Genomic DNA, 18,977 nt, shown 5'->3' with positions numbered 1-18,977 from the left:
GTAGTGGTTCAAGAGCAGCCGTCCTGTTGCAATGTTATACAGTTTTCACAACAACATCCAGTGTTGTGCCAGAGAATCATTCAAACAGTAGGGTAACTACTGCCAATGACATAGAAATCACATATAGACCACAATGATAATATCAGAGAAATCATTGAACTTACCAGACGTATGTAGGAAATTACCATTCCTTCGTCATTTGTAAATAGGGCAATCAAGCAGAATGATGAGAGAGTTTCTGCTTTGAACTTTACAATATATGGAATATGAATACAAATACTGTATTTGTTTGAGAATACCATAAAATACATTACTACCATTAAAGAAAAATTTGAATATTAAAAGTAGTCTTGAAGACAGGAGAGGGATGCGTACTAACAGCCATTTAATGATGCACAACCATAGTAACTTAAGCTATTTATTTTTCAGCTGCTGGTAAGTAGACTTTATCCTTCTGTGTAAAATATTATTGACTATGATATTAATTATAAATAGCATCATTAACAGTTGAATAAATGTTTTTCTCTTTCAAAGAGTTCATATTTTATTTGTTATTAATTACTGTTACTTTTTTTGAAGTGGCAGTTACAGTAGTTGCCACTGTATTTTTTATTGGTTTTATACAAAAATAATTTTCCATTAAATCTTTTCAAGGCCTTTGGTGTGCATTCACTCAGTGGGACTGGGTCATTCAGAATTGGATCAGAGTTTCTGTCAAAAATACTAAACTTCAATATTGCTTACGTTCCCACTCCAACATGGGGTATGTTGTATTTGCCCTTCTAATGAGATTTTTATGATATATTTAGCCTTATTGTTGGAATCATAAAAAGGCTATTGAAAATATTTACTTTCTGTATAACATTTCAATATAAATTATTTCACAAAACAGTCAGTGACATGACTTGATATGTCACAATTAGAATCTTAGAAAACTGCTTTTTGAAAAGTCAATTTGAATGAGGCCAAATCTGAATTTCAGATAACCATCAAAAAATTCTACAATTCTCTGGCTTTGGTGATATACGGCAGTACCGATACTGGGACAATGCAACAAGATCTTTGGATATTAATGGTCTGATAAGTGATCTTTCTACTGCACCAGAAAATTCTGTCATTGTGTTACATTTGTGTGCTCATAATCCAACTGGTTGTGATCCTACAAAGGAACAGTGGATTAAAATTGCTGATGTCATGCAGGTAAATATAAAGATTTTGCATTTAGATGAAATACAAAGTGCTTCATGATTTATGACAAATGAAAGCGATGTTCTTTTCAATTTTTAAAAGTTTTTATTGTAAAGTGAACTATGATGCATTTTTATTCATGTAGGAGAACAAGCTCTTCCCTTTCTTTGATGGAGCTTATCTTGGCTTTGCATCTGGGGACTTGGATGAAGATGCTTGGCCTGTTAGATACTTTGAAGAGAGAGGTTTCGAACTGTTTTGTGCACAATCATTTTCAAAAAATTTTGGCCTATACAGTATGTATTAAGCACAATCACTAGATGAGGATATAGTCTGCACATGGCTCTTAAAACCTAATACTTCTTTTATGTCAATATTTTAGGTGAAAGGGTTGGAAATCTGGCAGTAGTACCCAAAAACATCCAAGACAAATTAAAAATACAATCTCACTTGCACACTATCGTCAGAGCAATGTATCTGACTCCACCAGCTCATGGAGCTCGAGTAGTTGATCGTATACTTAATGACCCAGAGCTGACTAAAGAGTGGTTAGTAGATTTAATGGAAATGTATAGTGTCTGTCAACAGATATAATGTAGTTCAAATCAGCTGTGTTCCATTTTCTGTATGTGTTTCAGGAAAGAATGTTTGCAGAGCATGACAAAACGTTTGCAGAGCATTAGATCAGAGTTTAAGCTGTCTCTTGAAAGGCTGAAGACCCCAGGTAACTGGGACCACATAACTGAACATAAAGGAATGTTCTCTTACACTGGCCTCACAGGTACATCATTCACTTAGAATATGTTATCTCTGTTCAATACCTTTCTATGGCCTTTTTTACTTTCAGATATGTGTGGTATTGAGGGAGTTAATAATATTTGTCAGTTTGATATTAACTTACACAGAATAAAAACTCAATCAATGCTCAGTATAGATTTACTGACCAGAAAATACTGAATGAGAGTTGCTAACTAAACCAAAGTTAATTGCTTCAGAATTATATGCACTTGAGTGAATTCTTTGGTAATTCTCTGGTTGTATTTTAAATTTTTATTTTAAAAATAGATTACAAGTTTATGCACTTAACAAACAAATTCTGAAGCTTGTTTCGTAATGAAAGCTGTGTTCCATCAATTTGTGGCTTATTATGCCCATGCAATAATACACTGTGGCTGCCAAAATCCCCTCCATCAAAAAACCCTCACCATGTTTCACTCCTGGGACCTAAACTCAGACAAAAGTTGGAAACAGTGTGAAACAAGACTTGTCTGACCAAATGGCTTTCTTCCATTGCCACATAGTCCAGGTTTTATGCATTTTCCCCTGATACAAGCATTTGCATCACTGATGAGTGGTTTTGGAACTCCAGCTTGCCCTGGAATTCTTCAGTTCCCTGCTCACAGAGCTCCTTCATGTAGCTTTGGTGTTGACAGGGTACATGAGTTTGACATTCAGTTTTGCAGTGACTTTTGCAACTGCTGTCCCCATACAAGGTGAGTCAAAAAGGACTTTACAATTTTGGATCGAGAAAGAAATTTATTGAGATAACTTAGAGAATTGATAGATGTGTTAGTTTGTAGTGAATAACCTCAAGTTTCACATAAAGATGTCAAGTGTCATTTTGGTTTCATGTGACTGCCATTTGTGATGTTGTGATGACATTCCCTGATTTGTTTCTTTGTTTGTTGTCCTCAGTGTCAATGTACTGGCTGAAAAAATAGGGGGTGGAAATGCAGTACTGTCTACTGTAAATAATGTAGCTGACAGGGACACATTTGCATTTCACAGTTGTTTACTTTCACTTTTCACAACCCCCCACATACACATTTAATATGGCCAGTGCACTATTGTTTAACTTTCGATAGCCCTCATTAATAGTTTTCAGGCAAACATCCACATGCTGCTACAATAGCTTACTGTTGAATGTCTATGAGCAGTAAAAAAACATAACCAAATAATTAAGATTTCTTGAAGAATGAAAAGGTACATATGGAGCAGACACTCTCATTGTTTTAACACATGGCCTAATTGTGCAACAGTTATTTCACAGTTAAGTTGAAGCATTGTTCTTGTTCTAATCAACGCAGGTTTCTCATCTGAAACTTGGCCATGGACTGACTGTCTTGGGACAAAAAATCAGGCCCTTATATATCCTCACAATAATAGGTACTTAAACTACACTTACAATCAAAATTTAACTCATTAAATTAACTGAATACATGAAAAAATTCATTCCTCTTAACAGTTTCTTCTACTACAAGGTTAAGGCAAATTATTTATTTAAATGATGAAATTAACATATATAGATACATAAACAATACTTTTGACAAAAGTGTTAATTACTTTAGAATTAATGAAGGGCTGGCTTTGCTAACATGTTTTCGAATAGAGCCAAATAGAGACTTTAAGATTTTCAACTTTTGTAGTCCTGTCTTCCTCAGTTGTGTGTAATATTATGGTATATTGATAATTTTTACTTATGGACCATCTGACAGCAACTGAATAAAACATAATTTTAGTGCCATACGCGTTTCGCCTTTATTTTCTGCAAGGCATCATCAGTGGCAGGTTGCGTGGACAATTTCTTACATATTATGCTCCTGTTGCATTTTTGGTGTTGTTCTTCTTCTTATGAATGCCAATTTGCGTTTTTTTTTCCCACATTCCACAGCACTATGAACTGAACGCTTGTTTTAATACAATTATGCTCCTGTTGCATTTTTGGTGTTGTTCTTCTTCTTATGAATGCCAATTTGCAGTTTTTTTCCCCACATTCCACAGCACTATGAACTGAACGCATTGCTAAGGGCACAAAACACATTAACTTTGGGGATCTTACAAATGTGTGTCAGGGTTGCATATGGATTTTCACTGTCCAATATTTTGTAACTGAGGGTGTTTACCATCCCACTGATATGAAATGTTGAATCATTGCTGAAGACTATTTTGTTCAGGAATGTCTTATTGTCCTTTATCCAACACAACATTTCTGCTCAGAATTCCCCATGAGAATCACTAATGGGCTGTGCTATTGTGAATCTGCATTGTTTCAAGTGCAAAAATCTATGCACTACTTGCCAAACAGTCTTTTGTGGAATGCCAGTCTCACAAGATGTACTTTGCATTGATTTTTGCAGACTACAGGAAAAACTCTCCCTAACCTGTTTGATGTAATAATCCTGGTGATTTATCCTGCCACAGTGAACAACTCGTCTCAATAAAGTTCTTGTGCCAAGAATAAATTATAGGCCTATTTTGAGGTTCTTTAGCATATATGATGTGAAATTTAAGCCAAACCATTGTTGCAGAGTCTGTTTCACGAAACCAAAATGCACAATAAGCTCATTTCAAAACAGTGAGAGTATCCATATTAAATGTGCACTATGCTGGTGTTCCTGGTGGCAGAATGGGGTACTGATACATTATGTAAATCAACAGACTTGAGGTTGTTTCTTGCAAATTGACACATCTACCGATTCTGTAAGTTATCTCAATAAATTTCTAAATCATTCCAAAAGTCCTTTTTGACTCACCCTTTACTTTTCATCACAAGTCTCTTCAGTGAATATCTGTCATGACCACTCAACACACACTTTTGTCTGCACTGTGACTTAGCAAATGGTGTTTTTCCACTTTTCCTCTATACAGTAAAGATCTTCAATGCAGTATGTCTTGAAACTCCATACAATTGGGCCCCCTTGGTTATAGAAGCACCCTCCACGTGAGCACTGACAGTTTTCCCATGTTTGAATCCCTTTAGCTCTGATATAATGCACTCGCAACTACATGGAACACTGTTCTGAGTATGACTGACACTTTTAATGACCCCACCTTATATGTTCCACAATTAAAATGTTGAATTACTTCATTGTAATAACACTGCTATGTAATTTCTCTCATGTTCTAACAATGATTTCCTAGGTTTAACATAGATTGCATTACATTAAGTTGAGAAACTTTACTTATCTTTTCAATATGGCCTCAGTGTCTAGATCTCTGCACCTGCTGTGTAATGTTCTATGCAAAGAGGTCCTGGGTGTTACCATTAACTTTGGCTGAAGAATTAATGATTTCAGTTCACAATTAGTGTTCATTTGCCCCTTCAAATTTGAACACACATGCTTCCATAATTACTACATACAGTTTTTCAAATACACACTGTAGAAAATATGTATTTTGATGCCTTTCAAATAACATCATTGAAAACTGTCTGATAGCAATCTGAGAGTAGCCTGGACCAATCTCATGAAGTGTAATACAAAACTCTAACACGCTCGGCACAAAAAAATTGTATTTACATATGTTATAACCATACATTACAGAAGTTTTGAGAACAGGTAGTAAACTAAGTTACTGTTAGGATAGCTTTTGTTACTGAAACTGTTTATTAGTTTTAATTTTTTATTTATTAATTTATTGTTAAAATGAAGATTTACAGGTCTAATGGTAAGTAACAAAGGTTACAGATTTTGAAAATGTGAAAAATTGGATCTTCCTTTTTTTTATAACATAGATTACATTATCAATAGTAAAATTAATAAAATCATAAATGGAGACAGATATTTTGTTCGTATATAACACTAACAATAGAAATTATTGTACCTAATGTAGACTTCTTTTCAGATCACTTACTTTTAAAATTATGACTACTAATTTCCATGATTTAAGATCAATACCTGATAATACATCAATATATAAACAATATAAGTATACAGGGTGTCCCATTCCAACCTCCGGATTTCAAAGACCCAGGAAAAAAACCACAGTAGATACGACAGTGAAAAATGCGCCACTCTATAGAGCATCTCAAAGAATTTATTTATTTATCATTGATACACCTCTACATGTAAACCATTTGTAGCACAAAGAATATCGAGTCTATGTTCAATTACTTGCCAAGTTCTTGTAACATTTCCTCTGTTAGTGTTGCAACCGCATTAGCAAATGGAAATGCCATTTGGCTTGGGCCTCCCATCGGGTAGACCGTTTGCCTGATGCAAGTTTTTCGAGTTGACGCCACTTCAGCAACTTGTGTGTTGATAGGGAGAAAATGATGATGGTAAAGACAACACAACACACAGTCCCTGAGCGGAGAAAATCTCCAACCCAGCCAGGAATTGAAACTGGGCCGTTAGGTACGACATTCCGTCATGCTGACCACTCAGCTACCAGGGGCAGACTATCACATTAGTGGTACGATGTCGCAATGTAGGAATATCGTCCATTTTGGTTGCATACATGCAATTCTTCACAAATCCCCACATGAAGAAATCAAGTGGCATAATGTCAGATGAACATGGTGGCCAGGCAATGGGTCCTCCGCATCCGATATAACGATTGGGAAATTTCCTATCCAGCAACCTGCGAGCCACTATTGACCAATGCGGTGGAGCTCCATCTTGCTGAAAAATGATGTTAGATTGCAAGGCTTGTATCTGATGGTACATAAACTGCTTCAGCATGTCCAGATACACTGACCCATTCACCGTTTTTTCCGCAAAAAGAAGAATGGTCCAACAATCCTGTCATGCATTACCCCGCGCCAGACATTTAGTTTGCAACCATGCTGCACTCTGCCGACAATACTGTTCACTTCTGACATGGGAATATAAATTCTTTGAGATGCTCTACAATGTGGTGCATTTTTCATTGTCGCACCTACTGTGGTTTTTCTCTCCTGGGTCCTTGAAATCAGGGAGGTTTGAGTGGGGCATCTTGTATTGTGAGAAATGTTGTCTCTGACAATCAGAAATCAATATGAACATTCACAGATTAAAACTATGTAATTTACATAAGAAAATCAACTAAGTCTGTCTAAAATTTAGATGGTATTGAACATTTTAGTAACTGAGTGATGGTTCCGATAGGACTACAATCATTACAGCTTGCAACATATTGAGGATACTGTACAGGTGCAGTTAGTAGTATACATATGATTGTGTTGATTTCATTGCTACTGCCAATCAAGATGTGTTACAACTTTGGAACGACTAGCAATCTTTTGTTGCCTTGTATACTACACTTCTTTAATCCTTATTACCTACATTATGGACAGTGCACAAAGTTCAACAGCTTTCATCACTATTATTCATTTAGTAAATCAGTATAGAAATTCACCTGCTACAAATCAGGTAAGCCCCTCTATTACACAACTTTGGAGTAGATTCAAAATGAACAGTATTCCATTTCTATTCTATAGAAGCTTTCAATGACCTCTCTCTATCTCTCTCCCCTCTATCTTTATTTCTGTGAAAATTTGCTGGTGGCTACAAGATGGCCTTTTGAGAAAGGAGGTCAATGTGTAATTGAAAGTTTCTACAGAAGTAGAATACTGCTAGTGTGGAGGCTTTCTCCAAAGTTGTGAAACAAGGAGGCTTATCAGATTATATGTATAATCTTTTTCATCCCTCTTTAGGTGTAGGTCCTCCTTGCTTTGGTACACCTATCCTATTCATTACATGATTTTTATATAAGGGTACAGTATCCTGTTTAATATTATACGGCACTTATCTCTCTATCCCTATACCTTGAGATAAATTGTTACTATTTTACTTAGAATCACTACCAGATTACTGAGATTTCCCATCTGCTGTCTCTTAAGCGTACTCCTCTGTATTCCATTGAACGTGACCCAAGTTGATTTTTGCTTATTGCAAGAACATTATGCTGCTGTGGCTCTAAATATCTACATCTATGAGTACATTTGCCTCTGTACTCTGCAAACCACTGTGAAGTGCATTACATAGGGTGTGTACCACTTTACGAGTACCATTCACATATGGAACATGGGAAGAATGATTGTTTAAATTTCTCCATATGTGCTGTAATCAACCTAATCTTGTTTTCATGATCTCTATAGGATTGATATGTAGGAAGTTGTAGTACGTTCCAAATATTATCATTTAAAACCAGTTTTCGAAATGTTTCGAGTAGGTTTACATCTATCGCCTAGAGTCTGCCAGTTCAGTTTCTTCAGCATCTCTGTGACACTCTTCCACAGAACAAATGAACCTGTGACCATTCATGCTGCCCTTCTCTGCATATGTTCAATATCCACCATTAGTCCTGTATGGACTTGAGCAGTACTCTAGAATAAGTCACAGGATTCTACTAGTAGACTGAAGTCTATAACCTGCTATACCCATTACTGAGTCTATGTGATCATTCCATTTCATATCCATATGAAGTGCTACACCCAGATATTTGTATGAGTTGACCAATTCCAACTGTGACTCATTGGTACTATAATCAAAGGATACTATGTTTTTTTTTTTCATTTTGTGAAGTGCACAGGTTTACCTTTCTGAACATTTAAAGCAACTTGTCAATCTTGCTCTACTTTGAAACGTTATCAAGATCTGATTGAATATTTATGCAGCTTCTTTCAAACAGTAATTCATTACAGACAACTGCATCATCTGCAAAATGTCTGAGATTACTATTAAAATTGTCCACAAGGTTGTTAATATACAGTGTGAACAGTAAGGATCCTAATACACTTTCCTGGGGAAGACCCAGTTACTTCTACATCTGTCGATGGCTCTGTATCCAAGACAATTTCCATATCAAGAAATCCTCATTCCAGTCACAAGTTTTACTTGATACCCCAGAAGATTGTACTTTTGATAATAAGGGTAGATGTGTTACTGAGTCAAATGCTTTTAGGAAATTAAGAAATAGTAATGTATCAGGGCACATTTTCTCTTAACATTCTTCCAATCCTCAAAGACTTGATGCTAACATCCTGCAATGCTCCACTTAAGCTCCTGAAACAGTCTTATTTAGGTAATGTAACCTCTCTAAAGTTGCTTAGCAACCTTAAACATCTACAGTGTGGCACATCAATTTGAGCTCACCACTGTGTTCCCTAACTACTCCATCACACTCCTGGCCTTGTGACATGGTGCATTATCTTGTTGAAAAATGCCACTGCCACTGCATGAAGAGGTATATATGGTCTGCAACCAGTGTTCAACACTCCTTGGCCATCATGGTGCCTTGCATAAGCTCCACTGGACCCATGGATGCTCACATGAATGTTCCTCAGAGCATAATGGAGTCACAGCCAGCTTGCCTCCATCCTGCAGTACAGGTGACAAGGAGCTGTTCCTCCAGAGGACCACAGATTCGCATCATCCCATCACATAATGAAGAAGGTATCAGGAATCATCAGACCATGCAACACTCTGCCAGTGCGCCAATGTCCAGTATCAATGGTCACGTGCCCATTTCAGTTGCAGTTACCGATGTCATGATGTTAACGTTGGCACATGCATGGGTTGTCTGCTGTGAAGGCCCATCATTAGGAGTGCTTGTTGCACCGTGTATTCAGACACACTTGGATTCTTCCCCGCATTAAAGTCTGATGTTAGTTCCACCACAGTTCGCCACCTGTCCTGTTTCACCAGTCTGACCAGCCTATGACATCTGACATCTGTAATGAGGGGTGGCTGTCAAATTCCATGAAGTTTGGACATGGTTTTACCTTGGTCTCACCACATGTTGAAGACACTCATCACAGCGCTTCTTGAATACCCGACAAGTCATGCAGTTTCTGAAATGCTCATGCCAAGCCTCTGGCCACCACAATCTACCCTTGGTCAAACTCAGACAGATTGCATGTCTTTCCCATTCTACATATGGACAGAATGTCCCCTTATACTACATGCACCATGCATGCATCTGACTAGTAGTCGTTCCTTGTTAGATGATGCTGCTATAACCTGGATGGGTTTATATAGATAGTAGGTTGGTGGTCATAATGTTCTGGCTGATCAGTTAATGTTTAGCTTCACTGATTTCTCACCTGGTTTTGTCCTAAGAATAGTAAAGCAGCTGAAATTATCGGACAATGTAAATATAAATGACATATCTTACAGCATACTATAGAAAGTAATAGATTGTGTTGTATCTTTTAAGGTACTGTATAAAAAAATGTATATCCAAAGGATATTTTCCTAATGTTAGAGGGTAGTTCCAAAATATAAAAAAGTAGATATAGACTCACCTTCAAGCTACAGACCAATTTCCATTGTCCTAGTTTTTTTTTATAAAGTACTGTAATGTGTAATTTATCAACAGTTGTCTGTATAATTTGAAAATCTATGAATAATTAGTGGGTCACAATATGGTTTTAGAAAAAAACTTGTCAACTGTTGATGCTATTGACTCTGTAGCCAAATACCTGCTTCGAGTATTCCAGGATAAAGATTTTCCTCAAGACACTTTTTGTGATCTAAGCGAATCTCTTGACTGTAAATTAGTATTGAAAGAATCATAAGCAGGTTTTGTGTGTTGGCAGAGACATGTCCAGTACAGAACAAGGTAGGTATTCCACAGTGATCTGTACAGGGCCACATTTTGCTTCTTATAATGACCTCCCATCATTTATTAAGTCCTATATATGCTAATTGCTGACAATACAACTTTTCTTCATAGTAGTAATGATTTTGAATGTCAGTACACTTATAGCACTTATAGGAGTCACTGACAAATAGTAAAGTTTACTAGTGACATGGCACACTGATGCATTGCTCTCAATGCTGTCTTCCACACTAATGTTGATAAGTTTATCAATACAATGAATCTCAGGGCAATGCTCCGAGTGTGGCTGCTTAAAAAAATGTGAAGGACAATCATAGATGCACACAGTAAGGTCAAGTAATTTTAGCATCCGCTTGTGGCACATGCGTGGCAACCCCTCATCAGAAACTGTGAGAAATGGAAGAGTGCTGCTCACTCAGTGGTGTGCTGGTGGAAGGTTTAAAAGTGCATCTCTTGCATAGCTGTCAGCAGTGAGCTGGGTGTGGTGGAGAAAGATTTTGCTGATATTGTAGTTGGAGTTGCTGCTTTGCAGGAAAAGGTAATCACTGTATGGCCTCTAGATGCTTAGCTGAGGGATGAGTGCTGCAGACATCAGTGGCATGACCTAAATATTCTGTTTCGGTATTGAAAAATGAGCATTTCTGCAAATTACACTTGAGCCCTTTCTCAGTTAAAATTTGAAAAAGAGACTCCAAATTTTTGAGTTGTTCTTCCACCTTTGTTCAGAAGAGCTCTGACTGCAACTGCTTAAAAAGATGCATTAGACAATCAGTCACATGCAGAGAGGCAATGTGATTTTAGCATCCTACGATGGCATGTAAGCATGCCATCCCCCTGATGTAAGAAAAATTGTTGTGACAATACCAGAGAAGGAAAGTTGCTACTCACCATATAGCAGAGATGCTGACCGCGATAGGCACAACAAAAAGATTCACACAACTAAAGCTTTTGGCCATGAAGGCCTTTGTCAGCAGTAGACACACACATACACACACACACACACACACACACACACACACACACACACACACTCACACACATAAATGCAACTTGCACACGTCTGCAGTCTCAGAGAGCTGAGACCACACTCAAACTGTTGTGACTTGCCTATTTTCATGATGGCACATTCTGCTTCTCTGAACCAGTACCTCATGCAAAGAATAACTGCTGTCATTGTCCACCTTGGAGATGCACAGCATCCGTGAAGGCTAGCATACATCCACAAACAATAACACTGTACTTTTCTAAACAAACTGACTAATAGCAAGTACTTTTACTGTGACAATTATGATTTGTCAGCTAGACAGACACTGTGGAACACATTGCTTTATCAAATGTGATATGTTTACACCACACAATACACTTGCCGCTCTCTCATGAAGAATATATCAACTACAGTGATTAAACTATTCACCTCTAAAGTAGATAAACTTCAACAGCTACTGGAAGAAGTTTGCAGAGTAAGTTTGAAAGTAATCCTGAGTATAATTGAAATAACACAAAAATATACAGCAATTATAGTGAAAAGAAAATAGTACTGATTAGCAATGAAATCATAGTACCAGTTATCAGTTTCCGTATTCAGGATATAACACTACTGTCTGCTACTACTATACCATAACCTCTAAGTTGGATGCAGTTCGTATAATGAAATTATTTTTATTAAAGCAATTACAGTATAAAGAAGCAGAGCAGTGTTACCCTCTGAAAGGAATTTAGTTGTGTTGACCATGATATATCTAACGGAGGTGGCTTATCAGAAGTGAAAGTCAGAATTACGTAAATATTTAAACAATAACAAACAATATTTTTTCTATCTACACTGTTCAAAAAATAAAGAAAATGGTTGCCAACCTAATTAGGCATGAGAATGATTGACATTCTTGTTCAAGAAAATAGGTATGAGTAACTTTAACGGACAAACACAACCTATACTCTGCCACACTCGAGTGCAATGAACTCTGGCACCTGAATACAGTATGTTCACGTTAAGGTTGGAGCTAACAGATCAGAACAAACTATTTGCATAAATATAAACAGATAACAAAACACACTATTATCTTGAGGACTTAGTCAAACTGAATGGTCTCAATAACTTTACTCTTAATATTCACTGTAGAATCGTAAATGGGACATAGGTTTAGTATTACATTTCAAACAAATTCCTATCTGACATGAAATATGGATATGGTTCACAGCAAATTTAGTAACTGTGCATAGATTTAGTCTCTCACTACTAACACCTTTCTACTTAGAATGAAAATTAAATGGAGTTCACTAACAAATTACTTCTCACTGTCTTTTGAATAAAGAAGTTACCATTTTCATAGATAGTGGTCTTTCTATTAATTGTTATTTATCATGAACATAAAGAATACACTGTGGATCCTATTACACTATTAATATGCACTTTCAATACGTAAGAGAAACAAGTGCTTAGCAAGCATGAGTATATAACTTTCCACAATTGCAGTTTTCAACTTTTACTACAGTGAGACACAAAATTGACATATTTGTGAGATACTGACTCACCTTTTGTGATTTACAACATGCAGCAATGTGATCATTTACTAAGCAAAACTTTATAAGCCTCAGTTTTAAGAACTTTTAATTTTGAAGTTGGCAACAACATATTAATAAGCAGTTTTAATACAAAAATTATGTTCAGCAAGCATCATGTACTTTAGCTCACTCTCTTGCCACATTAACTGTAACTTTCATTTTACTATGTTCAAGTGGCATTAATTAGTAAAACACTGGCTTTTCTATTTTCACAATATGGACACTTGGTAAGCATTTTTGACATGGGAAGGACCCTAAGTGGCTGTGGGACTAGCGATAAAAAAAATCGAGGTAGGTATAAGAGTTCGAGTATAAGTTACCTTATATTTGAATATAATAGAGGGAAACATTCCACGTGGGAAAAATATATGTAAAAACAAAGATGATGTGACTTACCAAATGAAAGCGCTGGCAGGTCGATAGACACACAAACACAAACATACACACAAAATTCTAGCTTTCGCAACCAACGGTTGCCTCGTCAGGAAAGAGGGAAGGAGAGGTAAAAACGAAAGGATGTGGGTTTCAATGGAGAGGGTAAGGAGTCATTCCAATCCCGGGAGTGGAAAGACTTACCTTAGGGGGAAAAAAGGACGGGTATACACTCGCACACACACACATATCCATCCACACATATACAGACACAAGCAGACATATTCAAAGACCAATATTTTATATTCTTTGAATATGTCTGCTTGTGTCTGTATATGTGTGGATGGATATGTGTGTGTGTGCGAGTGTATACCTGTCCTTTTTTCCCCCTAAGGTAAGTCTTTCCGCTCCTGGGATTGGAATGACTCCTTACCCTTTCCCTTAAAACCCACATCCTTTCGTCTTTCCCTCTCCTTCCCTCTTTCCTGACAAGGCAACTGTTGGTTGCAAAAGCTAGAATTTTGTGTTTATGTTTGTGTTTGTTTGTGTGTCTATCGACCTGCCAGCACTTTCGTTTGGTAAGCCACATCATCTTTGTTTTTACATATATTTTACCTTATATTTGTGCACACTAAAACATCCAATGCTGATCCTTCACCATACATTTATACTATTCCTTGGTTCCTTTTCAGTGATTGCACAATGTGGTGGCGATTGCATGTTGGTAGGTGGATTTACGGATAGAATTGCTGGACTCTGTTATTTCTTGGTGGCAATGATAGATATCAGTTCCAGAATAGTTCCAGCTCTTTATCCACCCATCCGAGGCATTGTAAAATGACACAGAAAGCCTCTCTCAGCACCAGCACAATATACAACTTTTACATGAGCGGTTGACAGTTTGGTAGCTCATCCCCGACTGACTCTCAATTCCACCTTTTCTACCTAGGCCAACCACATTATGCGTGTGCTACTAAGTTCCGTTCTGGAGGGGAACCACACCATCTTTTACATACAAAATAACTAAGAACCCTAAGTGAAGATCAGCAGTTTACATAACAGCAACCAAACATATTAAATAAAACAAAACATTTGCACATATTGACATTTCTACAAAAAATTATTTAAATAAAATTATTTAATTTTAAAGATAACCAAAGAGATTATACGACAAAGACAAAACATATAATTTGCTCATATTGTACATATTACAGAGATTACACTTCCTACACTCTAAAAGACATAAAAGTTTTTACAAAGAAAGGAGTATACAATTTTGTGTTATCGATTCAATCAAACACATTTACAGAAGCTCAGTGATGTAACATTAAATAAAACAAAAGGCAAAATAAATCAGTAGAGCATTAGAGCTATGGTGTTACAAGGAGAATTGAAAACAGCATCTGGTTGAGTGAGAAAATAAATAAACACCAGGGTAAAATTAGCCTAGAGTGCTTTTGATAAAATAAATAGGTTTCAGTAACTAAGTTTCTGATATGTCTGAAAAGAAAAGTGTACAATCAGTATGTATTATCATATTTTACTGGGGGAAGCAATATGGTGTTCAAATTAAAATAGAGTCATTAATTTAGAGATATGGGTGGTGGGAATGAGTCAGAGGTACAAGAAAGCAAACAAATGGATCTGAGAACAGACGGAGGGGAAATATGTATTTATGACTATAATGAAAATTAAATGGAAGTTAGTGAAACATGTTGCCACCAGATAAATGAGTGGTAGGTTGGCCAAAGACAATCTTCACTAAACTCCAAGTGATAAGAAAGGACCAAGGTGATGACCCAATGGAAGGTGGGTGAATGGCACCAGGAAGCCTACAAGAAGGTCATGGATACATTTGCCAATGACTGTAATGTACAGAAGCATCTAGAGGAGGCCTTCATCTTATAACAGAAGTCAAATGGCAAATGTTGGTAGCACAATATAGTAAGTAATTACAAAATAAACAAAAGAATAGAATATGCTGAATGTACATTTTAGAATAAATTATACAGTTTTTATTAATATGATGCCACAATGAAGTACATTTTAGCAGCTATTTTCATAATCCCTGTATTCAAACAGCCGATATAATAAACTATCTTTGATTTCTGTTCTGAGGACTTGCTTCACAACATAGACTTGTAACATAGGGGGATTAAAGGATTCAAATCTCCTCTACAAACCAATGTGGACCGGCATTGACTCTGTTGCATCTCCTTTCCTATGCTCGTTATTTATATTGGTATTTGTGTTTGTATTCTTTATTGGTCCCATAATCCATAGTTTGGTGCATAGTCTGCACAAGTGATACAGTGCAAGCCAGGTTTCAGATTGTAAATGCAATTTATATTTACTCTGAATCTGAAATGATATTTCAGTAAATGTTGCATATTGGTAACATATTTATAAATACAAATAAAATGATCGTACACAATAAGTGTGCTTAAGAATGTGTGCTCCATTATACAAATTTGTATGGTATTCCAAAAAATCAGAAACAGAGCAGAAACAGTAGTCAAGCAATTACTATTTCAGTTTCACTTTAAACATATGTAACATTGGTATCTGTTTGAAACAGGATGGCATGTGGTTACACAGCATAGTGCCATTATGAATTACTCCTTCTTCACAAATGCTTATACTTACTACATGGAGATGTACCTTATGCTTCTGCCTAGAATCATAAAAGTGAAAATCATAGCTATGTTTAAGTATAATTTCTACTTTTAACATGATTCCTTTTGCGAAGATTAGTGCTTCATAGATATATAAATAAGGCAGGAGCAGTATATTAGATGTTCAAACTGCCAACATCTGTCCAGTTTGCTCTACTCTTCTCTTTTCCCACAGCAAATTGGTAGCACATAGATGAACATTTGTTGATTTGTAGTAGCTATTGTCTTATGAGCTGGAATGAAGTAAGTGTAAGTTCCTAAAGACTCTGTGATGAAGTATACTTTTTTAGTGCACTACATTGTCACTCAGAAAAGAGTGAGCATTATATACACCTGCATATTCCCTAAACTGATAGCAATGACATAAAATTATAACATTATTTCACTTTGCAAAATGAAGTAGTAATTAGATTTCAATAGCTGATATGGCTGATTTCACTAGTTTCCCCATGCATATCATCATAATTACTTCTCTACTACTTTCCTACTATTTTTTATCTCTTTGACTGTGTTTGTATCATTATTAGTGTTCATTTTCTGTCAAAGGCATTATAACATCCCATCAGAAGTGGAGCCACCTATGTAAACAACCATGTCATATACCAAATCTGCTGTAACTTCCGTAGAATCTTTTATGTCAGACAGCAGTCAGTACATTAAGTGCCAATTTAGAAAACTCTCTTTGTCATAATCACAAATTCCACACCATTAGTGAACATATGGTGTAACTAATGGACACATAACTGCTGAAGCATAAGTCAGTTAAAAGTAAACATCAAAACATCTTCAGTCCATTCTTTAAAGTATCTGTCCATATGGATTCAACAGTCTGTATGGTTTAAGTTTTATACTTTATATGTTGGTACTGAGTGTGTCATTGCGCACACTAACACCATGCACCATGAAAGGGTTATGCAAATTGGTCACAAATTGATATTCATACATGTGTCAACTCAAAATGTAACATTGTAATCTGTGGCAGCCATTGGATGAATGTATGATGCTGCAGTGCAATTTCACTGTGCAGCTGGCAAGGATAGCAAGCAATGGACATTTTCAGACCAGGGCATAAAGCCTTCAGGAATTTCATTCCATACACTCAGTTGGACAGTAACTACACCTTGCACACAGGCATGTGAATAATATATGCATATCAGCATTTGAAAGAGGAAATATGGTGGGCTCAAAAAACCCAAATGGAGTAATCTGCAAACTGTTCAACATTTGAATAGGGATGATACCACTGTTTGATTGTGTTGGCAGGAGTGGGTGAACCATAGCTAAACAGAGCATCAAAAACCAAGTGTTCAGGCAAGAGAGATGACACAACAAGAGGACTGAGCAATTGTCAGAGAGCCACTCAAGACACCAAGTTCAACATTATCATCTATGTAACATCTCTGTATAGCAACAAGCCCATTTGCAGTAGTGTTGGGCACATTTGTGCTCAAATATTATTGAATGGGGTAGATTTGTCTTCAGTGATATGTCCCACTTCAAACTGAAGCCCAATGATCAGTGAAGATGTGTCTGGACATGGTCCAGACAGCAGTGATATACCAATCTGACTGTCACCAAACGTATGGCCTGACAATTAGAAATGATAGTCTGTGGTACCATTTCATTTCATAGCAAGACCCCTTTGGTTGTCATCTGGCAACTTTACAGCACAGTGGTACATTGATGGTAGTCTGCACCCTGTTCTTCATAGCAAATCATCCTAGGCTTACATTTCAGCAATATAATGCCTGCCCGCACGCAGCGTGAGTTTCTGCTGCTTGTCTTTGTGGTTGCCAAATCCGAACTTGTCCAGCAAGGTAATGGTATCACTCCCCAATTGAGAACATTTGGAGCATAATGGATAGGGCCCTCAAATCAGCTCAGAATTTTATGATGCAATGCATGAACTGGACAGAATTTGGCATGATATCCCGAGAACCCTATCAATCAGTGCCAAGCTGAATAACTGCTTGCATAAGGGTCGGAGGTGGGACAATACATTAATGACCTGCTTAATTTGTGAAGCTCTCTCTTGAATAAATAATCAACTTTTTTCTGAAAGTGTGATAATTTGTTTGTCTGTACATGTACATCACATCTATCGATTTCCATCCCATTTTGATAATTCCTTCATCATGCATTTTCTTCTTCTTCTTCTTCTTCTCTTCTGAGAGTGTATCTGTTACTAATAAAAATAATATTGTCGTTAACAAATGAAGGTAAAATATTTTGCTTTATTGCAGCCCAGCAAGTTGACTACCTGAAGGATAAATGGCATGTTTATCTTATGCGGAGTGGGAGAGCAAATATGTGTGGAATAAACACACACAATGTCAATTATGTTGCAAAGGCATTTAATGATGCTATCAGAAATGTGTCTCAATAACTCTCAAGAATTATACATTAAATGAAACACTTTGTAGATATACTACTTCCAGAAAGTATGAAAATAATTATACAACATAAATGAAATTTTAATAAAGTATCAATGAAATGTACAGCCTCTATAATTCTACTGCATAACCAATAACACTACTCACTCCTTCATATCATTTTGGGTCACTGGGAAACCAAGTATAGAACTTCACTCATGAATTAAACTTGTTCATTGTGGACATTATGGAACACTGTGAGTATGTATTAATTTAATATAAATACAGATTACACTGACCAGTTACCTATGAAAGATTTGTTTATTTCTGTTATTACTTTACAACCCTTTTCAGAGTGATCTTCAGATAATGCATTCAGCTGTTACATAGTCATATTTGTGGTGTGATGGTGAGTACTGGAATGCTGGATGGTGACTGACTTCTGATGACACTCAGCGTTTGTATTGAACAGAGGTTAATTCTG

General features: G+C 36.5%; 1 protein-coding gene across 1 annotated transcript in view; it reads left to right on the top strand.

Annotated features, from left to right (window-relative positions):
* Positions 1–18,619, top strand: part of LOC126253325 (aspartate aminotransferase, cytoplasmic-like) — an 83,048-nt gene extending 64,429 nt beyond the window's left edge. Inside the window, exons 3-8 of the mRNA XM_049954588.1 lie at positions 655–763; positions 983–1,200; positions 1,334–1,484; positions 1,571–1,736; positions 1,827–1,969; positions 18,365–18,619. Of these exons, the coding sequence (XP_049810545.1) occupies positions 655–763; positions 983–1,200; positions 1,334–1,484; positions 1,571–1,736; positions 1,827–1,969; positions 18,365–18,507 (930 nt within the window). The 3' untranslated portion in view covers positions 18,508–18,619. The remainder of the gene's footprint in view (positions 1–654; positions 764–982; positions 1,201–1,333; positions 1,485–1,570; positions 1,737–1,826; positions 1,970–18,364) is intronic.
* Positions 18,620–18,977: the final 358 nt, after the last annotated feature.

Source organism: Schistocerca nitens, chromosome 4 (assembly GCF_023898315.1).
Source record: "Schistocerca nitens isolate TAMUIC-IGC-003100 chromosome 4, iqSchNite1.1, whole genome shotgun sequence".
Classification (NCBI taxonomy): domain Eukaryota; kingdom Metazoa; phylum Arthropoda; class Insecta; order Orthoptera; family Acrididae; genus Schistocerca; species Schistocerca nitens.
This window is presented reverse-complemented; position numbering and strand designations above follow the sequence as displayed.